General features: G+C 37.1%; 1 protein-coding gene across 1 annotated transcript in view; it reads right to left on the bottom strand.

Moving 5' to 3' along the window:
• Positions 1-5479: 5479 nt before the first annotated feature.
• Positions 5480-17766, bottom strand: part of ZNF385D (zinc finger protein 385D) — a 231206-nt gene continuing 218919 nt past the window's right edge. The window contains exons 6-7 of the mRNA XM_082460776.1: positions 16776-16877; positions 5480-8461 (exon numbers count right to left, since the gene is read on the bottom strand). Of these exons, the coding sequence (XP_082316902.1) occupies positions 8228-8461; positions 16776-16877 (336 nt within the window). The 3' untranslated portion in view covers positions 5480-8227. The remainder of the gene's footprint in view (positions 8462-16775; positions 16878-17766) is intronic.

Below are 17766 nucleotides of genomic sequence, written 5' to 3'. Positions count from 1 at the left end.
AGACCCCTGTCTGACTAGCAAGTCAATTTCTTTAATCTTTGGTTCCATTCTTCTTTTTCCTTTTTCTGTAAAAATCAAGCTAGCCACGTCCACTGTACCTCTTCAGTATTTGTGGTAATGCTCTTTTGAATATGAGGTATTATTGTTATCAAGTAAAACCTTACGAAACTTTTTGCCAGGCGGTGGATATTGGACAAAGCCCTGCTTGTATTCTCTAAGCTATGAGAATATAAGGGGAGAAAAATCACGTAAAATTTTTTCCCTTGAGCAGTTTTTTTTTTTTTTTTTTCTTTTGGCTGGGTTACACAAATGTAGGGCAAACCATAGACTATTGTTTAAAATTTGGAAATATTATTCAATTTTTAAAAATGTTAATGCCAGAGTTTCCCGTCAGAAGTCTGGTTGTCAAAAACAAATACAGCCTCTAATTTGTGGTCACTAAATGCATTTGGATTAGGCTATTTTTAGATCTTGAGATTAAGGCTCAAATTGGCTTCTGTCAGTAAATAGCCATACTGTCATCACTCAATTCATTCGACAGGGTCTGTTTGTAGTTCTATTGTTAAGAATCAGCATTTAAAAATAGCCAAACTGGGAACTCTACTCAATATTTTGTAATAACCTATACGTGAAAATAATCTGAAAAAATATATAGATATATATGTATGTATAATTCATCACATTGTTGTATACCTGAAACTAACACAATATTGTAAATCAGCTATACTTCAATAAAAAATAAAAACAATAAAAATTAAAATAGCCAAATCTCCAATTTTTGTGAGAGTTAACTATCTCATTATACATTGGTTAATACTAAGTTTTCCTTTGATTGACCAGTATAAGGAGAGAATTTAAAATTAATTGTAAAATTACAGTAAATATTACTAACAGAAATGCTTGTCTACAATTACATAAGGAAACTTCAGTTGAACTGACATAAGATTTAAACTTATAAAAGAAATTTTTAAAAATAGGACTAACAAATTTCCCAAGAAAAGCAATGTTCCCCTCACAGACTTAGAGAACAAACTTATGGTAACTGGTGGGGGGGGGGGGGGCGGCGGGAAGGGTGGGGAGGGATAGTTAGGGAGTTTGGGACTGACATATGTTTAAACTAGATGACCAACAAGGACCTACTGTATAGCACAGGGAAAGCTGCTCAATATTATATAACAACCTAAGTGGGAAAAGAATTTGGAAAAGGATATGTGTATATGTATAACTGATTCACTTTGCTGTACACCTGAAACTAACACAACATTGTTAGTCTACTATACTCCAATATAAAATAAAAATTAAAAAAAAAGAAAAGGAAAGCAATGTTCTCAGCATATAGCTGCATGTGTGTATAAGGCAATATTTCTTGAAACAATCCATCAAGTTTTTGTTTTTTTTTTTCAGGACAAAATTGAGTATCTAATATAGCTACATATGATGTTGCTTTGGCATCAGATCAGTTCCATTTCAAACAGTATGTAGGAGTATGAACACTGTAAATATAAGATGCATTTTAAAACAATTTTATTGAAATTTAGAGAAATTAGCCTTAGATTTTGGGACCAATTTGAAGAGGCAAATGACCTGCTTTTACTAAATACTGCCTTTTTTGAAGCATAGCTCTATAAAGTAATTTCATTATTATTCCTATTTTTTCCAGAAGGAAATCATCAAAATACTGAGTTGGCTCAGTTTCCTCATAGATAATCTGTGTTGAAGCTGGAAACCACTCTTTGTTCTGTGATGGTCAATCTTGTGCCCAGATCCCTTGGCCACAGGACTTTTCCCCAGTATCGAACACTTCCACACGTTTCCATAATCCCTTTAAAAAAACAGATGGCATCCTGTGAAATTCTTTTTGACTATTTCATGAAAACTAAACTTTCTAGAACTTTGAGAATTTTATTTCTTTTCTTGCTCTAATAATATTAGCTCAGTCAACAAGAGACACAAAGCATTTGGTGGAGGGTCTTCACCCAGTATGAACCTCCTTTAGCCCTAGCGTCAGATGCTAAAATTATACAATAATGTATTTTAAACTGAGTTGACAAATATCCAGTGATACCACTTTATTATTTGTGGTTAATAAAATTCCATACCCTCTCACCATGGCTTAAAATCTCCATAACATCGTTTCTCAATGGATTCATGCCTCACAGATTTGGACAATCAAACAGCAGAGTAACTTTTTTAAAAAATGTGTTTGCTGGGAAAAAAATGCAATCTGGGTCTCCAATAAAGGATTCTCTTTTTGCCAGTTTTTTTAGCCTTGTTTTACCATGTCCTGCACACTACCTGGATTGGAAGATCTGATTAGGGTTCAACTCCTATAGCCAAAATCAGTAGCTTTTATGAAATGATACAAAGTGGTAGCAGAAGAGCCTCGCTAGAGAGCATAGTACCTTGATATTATATCTGCTTCTCAGCCTCTCCAATGCCCTAAAATGATTAGGATTCCCAAGTGTGAAATTAGAGTTCCTGTTCTTAAAAGTAAAATCAACTTTCTCACTAAAAAAAAAAAATTTTTTTGAAAAATCATAACAGGTAAAAGAGGTAATAAGGCTCATATGTTACAAAAATACATGTATCCCTATCTCTATCCATATCCATATAGATATAGATGTAGTGACTTACGACCTGTCCACTGTACAAGTATTTATGTTTAGTTATAATTTTGTTCACAAATCATTTTAGCTCTACTCTTTGGAAATTCCTGTTAGAGCTGACTTGTCAGTCATGAAGAGAACATGACCTCATTCTCTATTGACCCCATTCTCAACTGGGTCATCTATATTAATCATCAAATTTGACTACAAATTTTGACAATTTCTAGAGTCAACCATCTAGGAAGGATGGCTTTCCATTACTGAGAAGAGGGGAAAGAAGATGACCAGATTCAAGGCAATTCTTGGTCCTTTCACATCTGAGCATTGATGACACAACCAAAGACTTTAAACTCTGTGACTCTTTGGAACCTGCATGGACTTCTAATCAAGTAGCACATAGGTTGGAGATTTTCCCAGTGTAGAACCTGTCTTTCATCACCATTCGTAATTCTGGTAAGCTATAAGTCCATTTCTGGAAGTAACAACCATGTAGGCCACATGAGGATGATATATCAACATATCCATCTTTCACTGGAAGCTCTGATACCCATCTCAGCACAAGGAAGTAGGCAATGGAGACTTGCCATACTTGCCATACACATGATCCATTTCACTTCTTGATAGTAACTGTTGTCGTTATTGAAGATACCATACAAAGACCAGAAAAGATGCTCCAGAAATAAGTCTGCTCTCTTAATGAAAACCGACAGCAATCAGTTTGTAAAATATTCACTGTCAGGACAAAGTCCAACAAAATTCTTGCTATATCAATAACAAGAGGGCATAACTGATATCCTTTGGCTGTGGAGGAAGTGGTCTGAATAAGGTGGTCATTAGCTAAAACACATGCAAACCCAGGACTGGATTAGTAATGGCTCAGGTGGGGTCCCTTTCTATTGAAGGGAGATTACACAACAAAAAGAATGAGGATAAGACATTCAAATACCTGTTGCTCCCTTCACACCCACACTGTCAATATTCTCTTGCTTTTATATGGGTTGGTTTCATTTAGAATTCACAGTAAGCCCCCCTATATATGAATCTTCAAGTTATGAACTTTCAAAGATGCAAACGTGTGTTTGCATGTCCAATCACATAAGTTAGTTCACGTGTCTGGCGTACACTGTCATGTGTGTACCTCCTCTACAAGTGGTTGTGCCTTTGTGTACTTTACTGTACAGTACTGTATAGAGTACAGTAGTACAGTATCTTTGTTTCAAGCCCAGGATGTCTGGAAGCAAGAAAAGTATTATAAGCCCATTGCAGTACAGTACTATATAGCCGATTGTGTTTGTTGGGTACCTAGGCTAACTTTGTTGGACTTATGAACAAACTGGACTTACGAACGTGCTCTCGGAATGCAACAGGCCCATATGTAGGGGACTTAGTGTATTATGTTTTGGACTGAGAAAACAGGTGTGGTATATCCTAAACGACTTTGTTATAAATCCAATGTGAATTAGCAACTCCTCTGATAACTGTTGGTGAGGTCTACATCTGACTAATCAGATGAATGACTTACTACCTTGTGATGTATCCTCAGGAGGGAAAAGAATACAGAACACTTTTCTGAGCAAATGCAAATATTTGAGTAGCTGTATGGTTCACTACAAGAAAGCACTTCTGTGAGGGTGAGAAAAGTGGTTTTTTTAATTCAAAAATAGGTAACAAGTTTAGCCTTTACTCACTCTCACCCACACTGCTGATGAAGAAAGTAAGGACAAAGCATTCGTTGACTATTTAAATGTTACCCTGTTAGGCAGGGACAAAGTCTACAATAGGCTCTGATTTCTTTCAGGCTCATTGTTTTCCTCACCACTTTAAGATGCTTTCCTGTGTACAAAGAGACGTTAATACAATGTCATCCATGCTAATGTACAGAAAGGTAGTTTAGTTCTATAGATCAATTCAGATTTGAAGGAAGAGGTCTCTATATCAGAGTCATTTTTTAGCTTTACGATATGACTTCTTCAGGAAAGTCGAAACATTCCATGGGTGTGGAGACAAATATATTAATTGAAGCTATTAATTGTAAGTGAAATTTAATGCCCATCTCTACTGTGGAGTGGTTCTGTACCTTAAAAACATACATGAGCACATCCACAATAAACTCTGAATAATCCTTTTTTAAAACCTTTTCATTTTTACTCCTTTGTGTTGTGATTTCCTGCTCTTTTAATTTCCAAATGAGTATAAATGCTCTCTTGGCTAAATAGTTCCTTGGAAGCAAAATATGTAGCACCTTTCAAAAGACCAAATTATATCTCTGATGATAACGGTAATGAATTATTGCAAGAGATGAACGGAAACCCAACGGTACCTGAAGATTGCATCATTTGAAATGAGTCAGTGATGATATAAATTGCCCAAAGCCAACTGTGTACACAACTGTGCTTAGGTGTACACAACAACCACTCTTCAAAGTTCAGGACCAGTGAGAGGAGCAATTTGTCACTTGTAATCACCTGTTTTCTTGGAAGAGAAATACAGTGCCTTCCCAAAGACTGTTTCCTGTTGTCTGGGTAATCTGGATGAGGTGCAAGAATGCTTTTTCCAGAGGCATTTGACTCTTGCAATGCATTTATATTTGTTGCAAATGAAATCGGAGATGCTTTATCTATCCCTTCCCTGCCATGGGTATGATGCATGGGAAGGAACGTATAACCATAAAGTCAGACTCCCCTCAGGGATGTTCAGAGCACCACTGCTGATCAATCGGAATTACTGATCTGTATTCATGAAAAGAAGTTCCCTAAGGGAAAGGATAGAGCTTTATAGCAGTCTGAACAATGGTAGATATGGATCTGGTGTTAATAAATACATGGAATGTTGGGAACCAATTCACAGAGAATCCACCATAAGTTCCATGTTTAGGCTTCATCCTTTATTAGGTAGTGAGTAAAAGACAACTGATGATTACAACTCCAATTTTAGAGACCATTTAAACAAAAATGGTTCCATAATGAAGTGAGGCAGAAGGGGTTTAGGTATTTCTGAGGTTTCTCCTACGGCTGATGGAGAAAATATGGCTGATTTGTTTGTTTCCCAGCAAATCATTAAAGTTAGTAACGCCTTGTGATCCAGGACTCTTGTATCCCACAGGCCCTGACTTCTAGTGGACTGGCTCTTTCACTTTGGTGAAAATGGGGAAGAACAGCAAAAGTACATCATAGTAATATTTCATCAATTGACACTAAGTTCTCCAACAGAAAGAGAGGTTTTTAGAGGTGTAAAGGTTGTTGGATAGGGATTCAGGCTGACATAGTGAATGATGAAAATATTCGACAAAGCAGAAAGAGGAAACTGAAGTTCAAAACGGTCAGAAGCTGGTCACACAGGATATAGACAGCCCCAAACAACAGAATTCATGAGCTAACTCTCTCCCTGGCTGAACTAGCAGGGTCTGAGGGTGGAAAAAGGAAACACTTACTAACACCAGAAAGTAGAGATACTGGCAAATGCAATATCACCAGATACTTTCAAAAACAAATTTCACTTCTAACCAACATGTTCAGGCAGAAGATGTATGGTTTGAAATTCCTCTTACCAAAGACTGATGGAATACTTTTTCTTTTCTTTTCCTTCCTTTCTTCCTCCCTTCCTTCCTTCCTTTTTTCTTTTGGTTGGTTGTTTAACAAAAGTTCTATAAAGTCAACTGCTTTAAAGATATATTTATATGACAAATGTCTTTAGCTAGATGGTGGAGAAGAACTCCAAAGACCATGTTTAATGTTGAGCACCAAGCACGTTATGGGTGTTTCTTAAATATAAAATGACAAATACTAAATACCCATCTCTCAAATCGTTTCACCTTGAGTCTTTAGACCTCTCAAAAGTCTACTACAGTTTAGATAAGAGCAGTTTCAGGAAGGCCATACCCAGCCTTTCCCTATATTTTTAAATAGTCTTTACAAAACCTTTCAAAAATATTTTTTTTTCTCTAAACCTAAATCTGGTAGGGTGGATTTGTACATGTTTTCATTGTTCTAAGTTTGAGTGTCATTATTCTTATTAATGCAACAGACTGGCTGCATCAAACCCCACCATAATGATAGGTATATGTTAGCTTTCTATGGGAAAAAGCAAATAGCCTTTATCACAAATGAAAGGCACAGCTATTTTTATGCCATTTGTTACCAACTTAATGATAACATGTAACACGGGATGGTTATATAATTATTTTATATAGATTTTCTTTTTATAAGTTATTCTCTTAATCTTTCTAACATATATACAATATACATATATTTATATATACCCCTGAAAAAATCTTGCTTTAAAGGTAAAACATCAACTCCTTTCAGCCTTATGGTGAATATTGAAGGCTGTCAGTGTTTCACAACTCCACTAGAGAAATGATGGTCAAATGCATCTTACCAGTATTTTTTTAACTCTACATCCTTGGTCTGAAATTAATGCAGATTCATTTTTCTTGTTTTACTAATATTTAAATATATATTAATTGTTTATATCATGTCAGTAGGAAATCTAAGAAAACAACAAAACCCCCCACAACAATAGCTAATGTCTATCATCATAGTCAAAGCAGAAACCTGTGCCGAAGAGACAACCCTACTGGTATGATATAAAGGGGATATTGCAGAGACGCAATATTCTTTGTTTTTATTGGATATGCACTAACATGAAAAATCTTCACTTTTCATTATCATGCTAGGTTAGGATCATCCATTATCCTTGAAACAGAATAGTTGTACTGATTTCTTTCTGAACACCCATGATGCATGGGTTTTCCTGTTTTCAGATATAGGTGCTTTACAAACACTTCCTATTTCCAGCAACACTGTTCCAGGGTGAGGGAAAAGCACTTTGTAAGAAACCATTTTTATTAATCTCTCCCACCTCTATGCTTAGCCCTGTTCTTTTATTCTGAACTTAAAGTCATCTCCAAGCTGGGTAGGACGGGAGAATGTGAACCAGGGACCTTCCCCACACGATCCGGTGGTGTTTAGTTTTTGACTGCTTACAGGCCTGAAATAGTTGTTCGTTCTACCTTTTGCAATTCTTGAACACCTAGTGGCATAGATTGAGACACAGCACTATTGTTTTTACAAGACATCTACCGTATCTACTTTTGTTGGGATAAATACCCAGGAATTGCTGTCATAGCAAGAGGAACAGCACGGGTACTACTATTCACAGTGTTGCTTTTGTTTTTTTGTGTTTTTTTCTTTTTCTTTTTTTTTTGTATTATTTTAATCTACAGAGTAAATTATTATATATACATTGGAACCAGTTAATGCCCTTAGACAATGTATAGTTGTCTCATAAAGCAGGAAAGACAATGCAGGGGGAAACAAGTGCCCAAAAGCACAGTCACAAAGGCTTCAGAAGTTCTAGATACCACTACAAGTCAATGCTGGAGATCACTTCTAAAACACTCAATGTTCAAGAGGAATGCTTTAATTTGGAGAAAATACCACCCCTCCATCCCACCCCTAAACCTCCCTCCTTTTTTTTTTTTTTTAATAATCTTTTCAATTCACTATCAAAAGTCCTGGCTCTTCAGATATACTTTAAACTATAAATAAACACTGCATAGTTCTCTTTTTGTTTTGTGTTTTTTGAAAAATTATTGCAGTACAGTTACTCCCATTTGGAATTCAGTAAGGAGCAAACAGCACAGGAGTGTGGGCGGTCCGAATGGGTCCAGGAGCTGGCCGCAGGAGGGCTGGAGGGACTGCAGAAGTCTGGAACAGGGTGGCTGCTGGAGCAGTTCGGAGGCTGAAGGGGGAATTCACTGCCACAGCCGCAGCGGCCGCTGCAGCTGCCAGAGGGTTTGGTAGAATTCGTGGAGCCAATGGCTTTGAAGGTTCTTTTGAAAATACTAATTTTACCTGCAAGGGAGGGGGGGAAAATAAAAAGAGTAGATGAACAGAAGTCTTAGAGTCTACAATGAGAATCCGAAAGGGTGAGCAGCTTTTAAAATACAGCAGTCAACAACTACAAAGATAAACTCACACCTGGGAACTGATGATAAAAATCACACAAAGTGGGAAACCTATATTCAATATCCTGAGATAAACCAAAATGGAAAAGAACACGAAAAAGAATATATATATATATATATATATATATATATATATATATATATATATATATATATATATATATATATATATATATATATATAACTGAATCACTTTACGGTACAGCAGAAATTAACACACCATTGTAAATCAACTGTATTTCAATAAAATAAATTTTAAAAAATAATGCAAAGTGTAGAACATCTTTCCTTTTGGAAAAATTGGAGATTCCAGAAAATGGCTTGACCTAGGAAGTTACAAAGTCCTCCAGGAAAGTACTTTTTAATTTAATTTTATTTTTTTCACATCTTTATTGGCGTATAATTGCTTTACCATGGTGTGTTACTTTCTGCTTTATAACAAAGTGAATCAGTTATACATATTCATATGACCCCATATCTCTTCCCTCTTGCATCTCCCTGCCTCCTACCCTCCCTATCCCACCCTTCTAGGTGGTCACAGAGCACCGAGCTGATCTCCCTGTGCTATGCGGCTGCTTCCCACTAGCTATCTATTTTGCACTTGGTAGTGTATATATGTCCATGCCCCTCTCTCACTTTGTCCCAGCTTACCCTTCCCCCTCCTCTATATTCAAGTCCATTTTCTAGTAGGTCTGCATCTTTATTCCCATCTTGCCCCTAGGTCCTTCATGACCTTTTTTTTTTTTTTTTTAGATTCCATATATATGTGTTAGCATACAGTATTTGTTTTTCTCTTTCTGACTTACTTCACTCTGTATGACAGACTCTAGGTCCATCCACCTCTCTACAAATAACTCAATTTCGTTTCCTTTTATGGCTGAGTAATATTCCATTGTATATATGTGCCACATCTTCTTTATCCATTCACCTGTCGATGGACATTTAGGTTGCTTCCATGTCCTGGCTATTGTAAATAGAGCTGCAATGAACATTGTGGTACATGACTCTTTTTGAATTATGGTTTTCTCAGGGTATATGCCCAGTAGTGGGATTGCTGGGTCATATAGTAGTTCTATTTTTAGTTTTTTAAGGAACCTCCATACTGTTCTCCATAGTGGCTGTATCAATTTACATTCCCACCAACAGTGCAACAGGGTTCCCTTTTCTCCACACCCTCTCCAGCATTTATTGTTTGTAGATTTTTTGATGATGGCCATTCTGAACGGTGTGAGGTGATATCTCCTTGTATTTTTGATTTGCATTTCTCTAATGATTAATGATGTTGAGCATTCTTTCATGTGTTTGTTGGCAATCTGTATATCTTCTTTGGAGAAATGTCTACTTATGTCTTCTCCCCATTTTTGGATTAGGTTGTTTGTTTTTTTGATATTGACCTGCATGAGCTGCTTGTAAATTTTGGAGAATAATCCTTTGTCAGTTGCTTCATTTGCAAATATTTTCTCCCATCCTGAGGGTTGTGTTCTCCCATTCTGTTTTGCTGTGCAAAAGCTTTTAAGTTTCATTAGGTCCCATTTGTTTATTTTTGTTTTTATTTCCATTTCTCTAGGAGGTGGGTCAAACAGGATCTTGCTGTGATTTATGTCATAGAGTGTTGTGCCTATGTTTTCCTCTAAGAGTTTTATAGTGTCTGCCCTTATATTTAGGTCTTTAATCCATTTTGAGTTTATTTTTGTATATGGTGTTAGGGAGTGTTCTAATTTCATTCTTTTACATGTAGCTGTCCAGTTTTCCCAGAACCACTTACTGAAGTGGCTGTCTTTTCTCCACTGTATACTCTAGCCTCCTTTATCAAAGATAAGGTGACCATATGTGCATGGGTTTATCTCTGGGCTTTCTATCCTGTTCCATTGAGCTATATTTCTGTTTTTGTGCCAGTACCATACTGTCTTGATTACTGTAGCTTTGCTGTATAATCTGAAGTCAGGGAGCCTGACTGCTCCAGCTCCGTTTTTCTTTCTCAAGATTGCTTTGGCTATTCAGGGTCTTTTGTGTTTCCATACAAATTGTGAATTTTTTTGTCCTAGTTCTGTGGAAAATGCCAGTGGTAGTTTGATAGGGCTTGCATTAAATCTGTAGATTGCTTTGGGTAGTAGAGTCATTTTCACAATGTTGATTCTTGCAATCCAAGGACATGGTATATCTCTCTATCTATTTGTATCGTCTTTAATTTCTTTCATCAGTGTCTTATAATTTTCTGCATACAGGTCTTTTTTCTCCTTGGGTAGGTTTATTCCTAGATATTTTATTCTTTTTGTTGCAATGGTAAATGGGAGTGTTTTCTTAATATCACTTTCAGATTTTTCAGCATTAGTGTATAGGAATGCAAGAGATTTCTGTGCATTAATTTTGTATCCTGGTACTTTACCAAATTCATTGATTAGTTCTAGTACTTTTCTGGTAGCATCTTTAGGATTCTCTATGTATAGTATCATGTCATCTGCACACAGTGACAGCTTTACTTCTTCTTTTCTGATTTGGATTCCTTTTATTTCTTTTTCTTCACTGATTGCTGTGGCTAAAACTTCCAAAACTATGATGAATAATAGTGGTGAGAGTGGGCAACCTTGTATGTTCCTGATCTTAGTGGAAATGGTTTCAGTTATTCACCATTGAGGACAATGTTGGCTGTGCATTTGTCATATATGGCCTTTATTATGTTGAGAAAAGTTCCCTCTAAGCCTACTTTCTGGAGGGTTTTTATCATAAATTGGTGTTGAATTTGGTCGAAAGCTTTCTCTTCATCTATTGAGATGATCATATGGTTTTTCCCCTTCAATTTGTTAATAAGGTGTATCACATTGACTGATTTGCATATATTGAAGAATCCTTGCATTCCTGAGATAAACCTCACTTGATCATGGTGTATGATCCTTTTAATGTGCAGTTGAATTCTGTTTGCTAGTATTTTGTTGAGGATTTTTACATCTATATTCATCAGTGATACTGGCCTATAGATTTCTTTCTTTGTGACATCTTTGTCTGGTTTTGGTATCAGGGTGATGGTAGCCTCGTAGAATGAGTTTGGGAGTGTTCCTCTGTCTGCTGTATTTTGGAAGAGTTTGAGAAGGATAGGTGTTAGCTCTTCTCTAAATGTTTGATAGAATTCGGCTGTGAAGCCATCTGGTCCTGGGCTTTTGTTTGTTGGAAGATTTTTAATCCCAGTTTCAATTTCAGTGCTTGTGATTGGTCTGTTCATGTTTTCTATTTCTTCCTGGTTCAGTCTCGGAAGGTTGTGCATTTCTACGAATTTGTCCATTTATTCCAGGTTGTCCATTTTATTGGCATATAGTTGCTTGTAGTAATCTCTCATGCATGATCCTTTGTATTTCTGCAGTGTCAATGGTTACTTCTCCTTTTTTCATTTCTAATTCTATTGATTTGAGTCTACTATTTTTTTCTCTTGATAAGTCTGGCTAATGGTTTATCATTTTTGTTTATCTTCTCAAAGAACCAGCTTTTAGTTTTATTGATCGTTGCTATAGTTTCCTTCAGTTCTTTTTCATTTATGTCTGATCTGATCTTTATGATACCTTTCCTTCTGCTAACTTTGGGGCTTTTTTGTTCTTCTTTCTCTAATTGCTTTAGGTGTAAGGTTAGGTTGTTTATTTGAGATATTTCTTGTTTCTTAAGGTAGGATTCTATTGCTATAAACTTCCCTCTTAGAACTGCTTTTGCTGCATCCCATAGGTTTTGGGTCATCGTGTTTCAATGCCATTTGTTTCTAGGTATTTTTTGATTTCCCCTTTGATTTCTTCAGTGATCACTTCGTTATTAAGTAGTGTATTGTGTAGCCTCCATGTGTTTTTATTTTTTACAGTTTTTTTCCTGTAATTGATATCTAGTCTCATAGCATTGTGGTCGGAAAAGATACTTGATCCGATTTCAATTTTCTTAAATTTACCAAGGCTTGATTCATGACCCAAGATATGATCTATCCTGGAGAATGTTCCATGAGCACTTGAGAAGAAAGTGTATTCTGTTGTTTTTGGATGGAATGTCCTATAAATATCAATTAAGTCCATCTTGTTTAATGTATCATTTAAAGCTTGTGTTTCCTTATTTATTTTCATTTTGGATGATCTGTCCATTGGTGAAAGTGGGGTGTTAAAGTCCCCTACTATGATTGTGTTACTGTCGATTTCCCCTTTTATGGCTATTGGTATTTGCCTTATGTATTGAGGTGCTGCTATGTTGGGTGCATAAATATTTACAATTGTTATATCTTCTTCTTGGATTGATCCCTTGATCATTATGTAGTGTCCTTCTTTGTCTCTCGTAATAGTTTTTGTTTTAAAGTCTATTTTGTCTGATATGAGAATTGCTACTCCATCTTTCTTTTGATTTCCATTTGCATGGAATATCTTTTTCCATCCCCTCACTTTCAGTCTGTATGTGTCCTTAGGTCTGAGGTGGGTCTCTTGTAGACAGCATATATACGGGTCTTTTTTTTGTATCCATTCAGCCAGTCTATGTCTTTTGGTTGGAGCATTTAATTCATTTACATTTAAGGTAATTATTGACATGTATGTTCCTATTACCATTTTGTTAATTGTTTTGGGTTTGTTATTGTAGGTCTTTTCCTTCTCTTGTGTTTCCTGCCTAGAGAAGTTCCTTTAGCATTTGTTGTAACGCTGGTTTGGTGGTGCTGAATTCTCTTAGCTTTGCTTGTCTGTAAATGTTTTAATTTCTCCGTCAAATCTGCATGAGATCCTTGCTAGGCAGAGTAATCTTGGTTGTAGGTTTTTCCCTTTCATCACTTTAAATATGTCCTGCCACTCCCTTCTGCCTTGCAGAGTTTCTGCTGAAAGATCAGCTGTTCACCTCATGGGGATTCCCTTGTGTGTTATTTGTTGTTTTTCCCTTGCTGCTTTTAATATTTTTTCTTTGTATTTAATTTTTGATAGTTTGATTAATATGTGTCTTGGCATGTTTCTCCTTGGATTTATCCTGTATGGGACTCTCTGTGCTTCCTGGACTTTATTAACTATTTCCTTTCCCATATTAGAGAAGTTTTCAACTATAATCTCTTCAAATATTTTCTCAGTCACTTTCTTTTTATCTTCTTCTTCTGGGACCCCTATAATTCGAATGTTGGTGTGTTTAATGTTGTCCCAGAGGTCTCTGAGACTGTCCTCAATTCTTTTCATTCTTTTTTCTTTATTCTGCTCTGCAATAGTCATTTCCACTATTTTATCTTCCAGGTCACTTATCTGTTCTTCTGCCTCAGTTTTTCTGCTATTGATCCCTTCTAGAGAATTTTTAATTTCATTTATTGTGTTGTTCATCACTGTTTGTTTGCTCTTTAGCTCTTCTAGGTCCTTGTTAAATGTGTCTTGTATTTTCTCCTTTCTGTTTCCAAGATTTTGGATCATCTTTACTATCATTACTCTGAATTCTTTTTCATGTAGACTGCCTATTTCCTCTTCATTTTTTTGGTCTGGTGGGTTTTTACCTTGCTCCTTCATCTTCTGTGTGTTTCTGTGTCTTCTCATTTTGCTTAACTTACTGTGTTTGGAGTCTCCTTTTTGCAGGCTGCAGATTCGTAGTTCCTGTTGTTTTTGGTGTCTGTCCCCAGTGGCTAAGGTTGGTTCAGTGGGTTGTGTAGGCTTCCTGGTGGAGGGGACTAGTGCTTGTGTTCTGGTGGATGAGGCTGGATCTTGTCTTTCTGGTGGGCAGGTCCATGTCTGGTGGTGTGTTTTGGGGTGTCTGTGGCTTTTTTATGATTTTAGGCAGCCTCTCTGCTAAAGGATGGGGTTGTGTTCTTTTCTTGCTAGTTGTTTGGCATAGGGTGTCCGGCACTGTAACTTGCTGGTCGTTGAGTGGAGCTGGGTCTTGGCATTGAGATGGAGCTCTCTGGGAGATTTTTGCCATTTGATATTACGTGGAGCTGGGAGGTCTCTTGTGGATCAGTGTCCTGAATTTGGCTCTCCCACCTCAGAGGTACAGCCCTGATGCCTGGCTGGAGAGCCAAGAGCCTGTCATCCACATGGTCATGTGGCTGTAGGTAGGAGGCCTCAGTTCATTGCTACATGGATCTCTCCTTAGGGCTGCTTGAGTGTCCTCATGACATGGCAGCTGGCTTACCCCAGGATGAGTGATCCATCCCGCAGTCCCCAGAACTGTCGCAGCTTCGGCTGCTGGGGCCCCTCCAGAGCCGGCAGCCTCAGTGAGGCCACCCTCCCTTTGGGCTCCAGGGCAGTTTAGTGATGGCGGAGGGAAGAGACCCCGAGCCAGGAGTTCCAGCTCTCTATTTTATTTTTTATGATAAATATACCTCGTGAAGAAAGTGTTCATCTTGAGAAAAAACAGGGAAGTTTTTACTGCACTCTTTACACACATTTTAACTAGCAAAGTATAGACATTTTTAAAGAGAGATTAACTAATACTGTCAGCTACTATTAGACTATGCAAGTATGTCAAGTGAGTAGCATAGTAAGGTGTGTGAGTACCAATCAAGAGAGGTAAAAATAAAGAAATTCCTCTTTCAATAAAGAAGCAAAGAAAACTTATCTTCCCAAAAAATTTGCCGTGTTTTGCTTTCATTGGTAGGAACATTCTCTCAAACCTACTATATAAAATCAGTTCATTCTCTGACTAGTAGCATTAGTAAGATGGCTGTTCTCAGGAAGGGAATGGTCCCATTTATGGAAATAGTAACAGTGACAGTTAAGCAGGAGGTTTGGAAACTAACATTAACACAATTTGACTTCTCTGTTTATTTAAGAACCATTCACTTGATTGTTGAAAGCTGCATCTACACAGGTCAGAAATAGCACTCAGGTTATGACTAGTGGTGCTGAAACATCAGCTCCATGCAGAATTCACAGCCACTCAATGCAGCTAAAATTGATTCTATGCAAGAGAGTAAAATGACTTCATTTGCATAAAAATGGGTGATGCTACTAAATTAATTGGGTCAACTCATTCTGAGGTCTCATAATGGATGACTGCAGTTTTCCTTTAACTGTATTTTCATGTGTCAGCAGCACACAGTAGCATTGATTATTAATAAGATCTATTTTGAAGAAAACAGATTTCAAAATGCATAATTCAGCACATACTGTAGATCAATTGTTCTTCATCTTAATTTTTTTATGCACACAGCTATAGTTTATTACAGCTAAACAATGCAGAGCGCTGGGTCTGTTAGATGTAAGCTATGGTCATTTCAACCAGAACAAAAGCATAAATATTAGCTTAAGATGTCAGGAGGTTTACAGACTTCCCCTAAAATCCTACAAAAATTCTAGGTCAGGACATCAGTACTAATATGTTTACTAATCTAAAACAAGAGGGCATGTCTCAGGAAATATTTCCCAGGCCTTAGATAGTGTCCTTAGGTGAATAATTTTTAAAAAGGAGCCATGCCTTTGAGAGTGTGTTATTCAAAAGACAAAATTGTTGAGGGAATCAACAACACTGGTGCTTTGTCTCCTGAAGACCTTAAAAAGGAGATGTAAGAATTTGTTTTCACCGGCCTTTTCCTAATAGTATCCACTAACCTCAAGTCCAGATTTCATGCGATTACCTACCTGACACAAAAGAGTTTGGTTTTCCTCCCATCCCCATGCTCTGTTGTAAACCTGTGCCCAACTAAAAAGATAAGATGCTGGACTTTGGCTAATGGTGACAAAACACTCAAACAACTCATGAAACCAATGATTCTGTTGGTGGAGTAGGAGTTGGACTTTCAAATCAATTGTTTGTCTTTACTTGGGTATCTTCCATTCATTTCACTTAGTAACTGACAAAAAAAAAATCCAAGTTCAGTGAGTAGACTGCAGGACATGAAAGGCTACTCTCAGGCTTCCCTGGTGGCACAGTGGTTAAGAATCCTCCTGCCAATGCAGGGGACACGGCTTCGAGCCCTGGTCCGGGAAGATCCCACATGCCACGGAGCAGCAAAGCCCATGCACCACAACTACTGAGCCTGCGTGCCACAACTACTGAAGCCCGGGCACCTAGAGCCCATGCTCTGCAACAAGAGAGGCCACCGCAGTGAGAAGCCCGCGCTCCGTAACCAAGACTAGCCCCCGCTCAGCACAACTAGAGAAAGCCTGTGTGCAGCAACAAAGACCCAACGCAGCCAAAAATAAAATATAAATAAATAAATACATTTATTAAAAAAAAAAAAAAGAAAGAAAGGCTACTCTCTATTGGGAAGCAAAAAGGACACTCACCCCCAGCGGATGTGCTGCCTTCTGCAGTTTGTTGTAAGGACTGTATTTAGGTTTCGGGGGCTTCCCAGCAGCTCTGTCTTTGTGCCTTCTACTGCTAATATGCTATTAAAAGCAATTAAAAATGACAGCTTTAAAAAAATTATCCCCCAAACCCCTCATAAATATTGTTTTAACCTGGGGCAGGATATTAATTATTTCATGCAAGTTGAAGAAAGACAAAAATAAAAGAGCGTGCACTTTTGTCCTCGGATACTGATGCTTTGAGGAGAGATACCTTTGTGCTAGCCATTTTAGTCTATTTTAAACAAATAGCAGGGTCTTCTTTTTCCCAGCCTTTTTCCTTATTACTGCACAGATCTCGTTTTATGGACATTTACAAAGGAAAGAAATGTCTGAAGGAATTTTATGTGCAAATAAACAAAGATGGCCAGGCGGGCATGAATTTATTTCCATACTAATATTTATCCTCACATTTGTACAGCCAAATGTCAACCCCTTAAATTCTAAAGATAAATAACTAAGGTGTGTAAAAATCAGTGCAAGAACGTATGCATATAAAACACAACACAATATGAGGGCTGGGACTTCAACTAGAAACGTAGAACTGATCTCTTTGGAAGGCTATTCAGAGTAAAAGTGAATGCAACAGGATTAGTCATCTTGTTAGCAGGTGGCTGCAGGATTTAGAAATACAGTACACCACCATGTAATAAAGTACATAATATAAAAGAAGAGCACAGCACAAAATTAGTGGTAGCATGTAAATATCTAAACAAGTAAAAATGGAACATTGAAATTTGACCTTTAAAGAAAATCAACACTTCTGAGTGGGAAACCTGGTAAAGAAAAGATCTACTACCCCCTTTCCTCCCACTCTTCATATATAAAAATAGCACAGACTCACTTCAGGCAATTTCAGAAAGATCTTAGAAGCCATTACATTTTAGTATTCCTTTAAGCAACCAAAATATGCATAAATAAATAAGGAAAG

The sequence above is a fragment of the Balaenoptera physalus genome (genome assembly GCF_965194825.1).
Source record: "Balaenoptera physalus genome assembly, chromosome: 4".
In the NCBI taxonomy this organism is placed as follows: domain Eukaryota; kingdom Metazoa; phylum Chordata; class Mammalia; order Artiodactyla; family Balaenopteridae; genus Balaenoptera; species Balaenoptera physalus.
The sequence above is the reverse complement of the archived record's forward strand: the minus strand, read 5'-3'. Positions and strand labels throughout refer to the sequence as shown.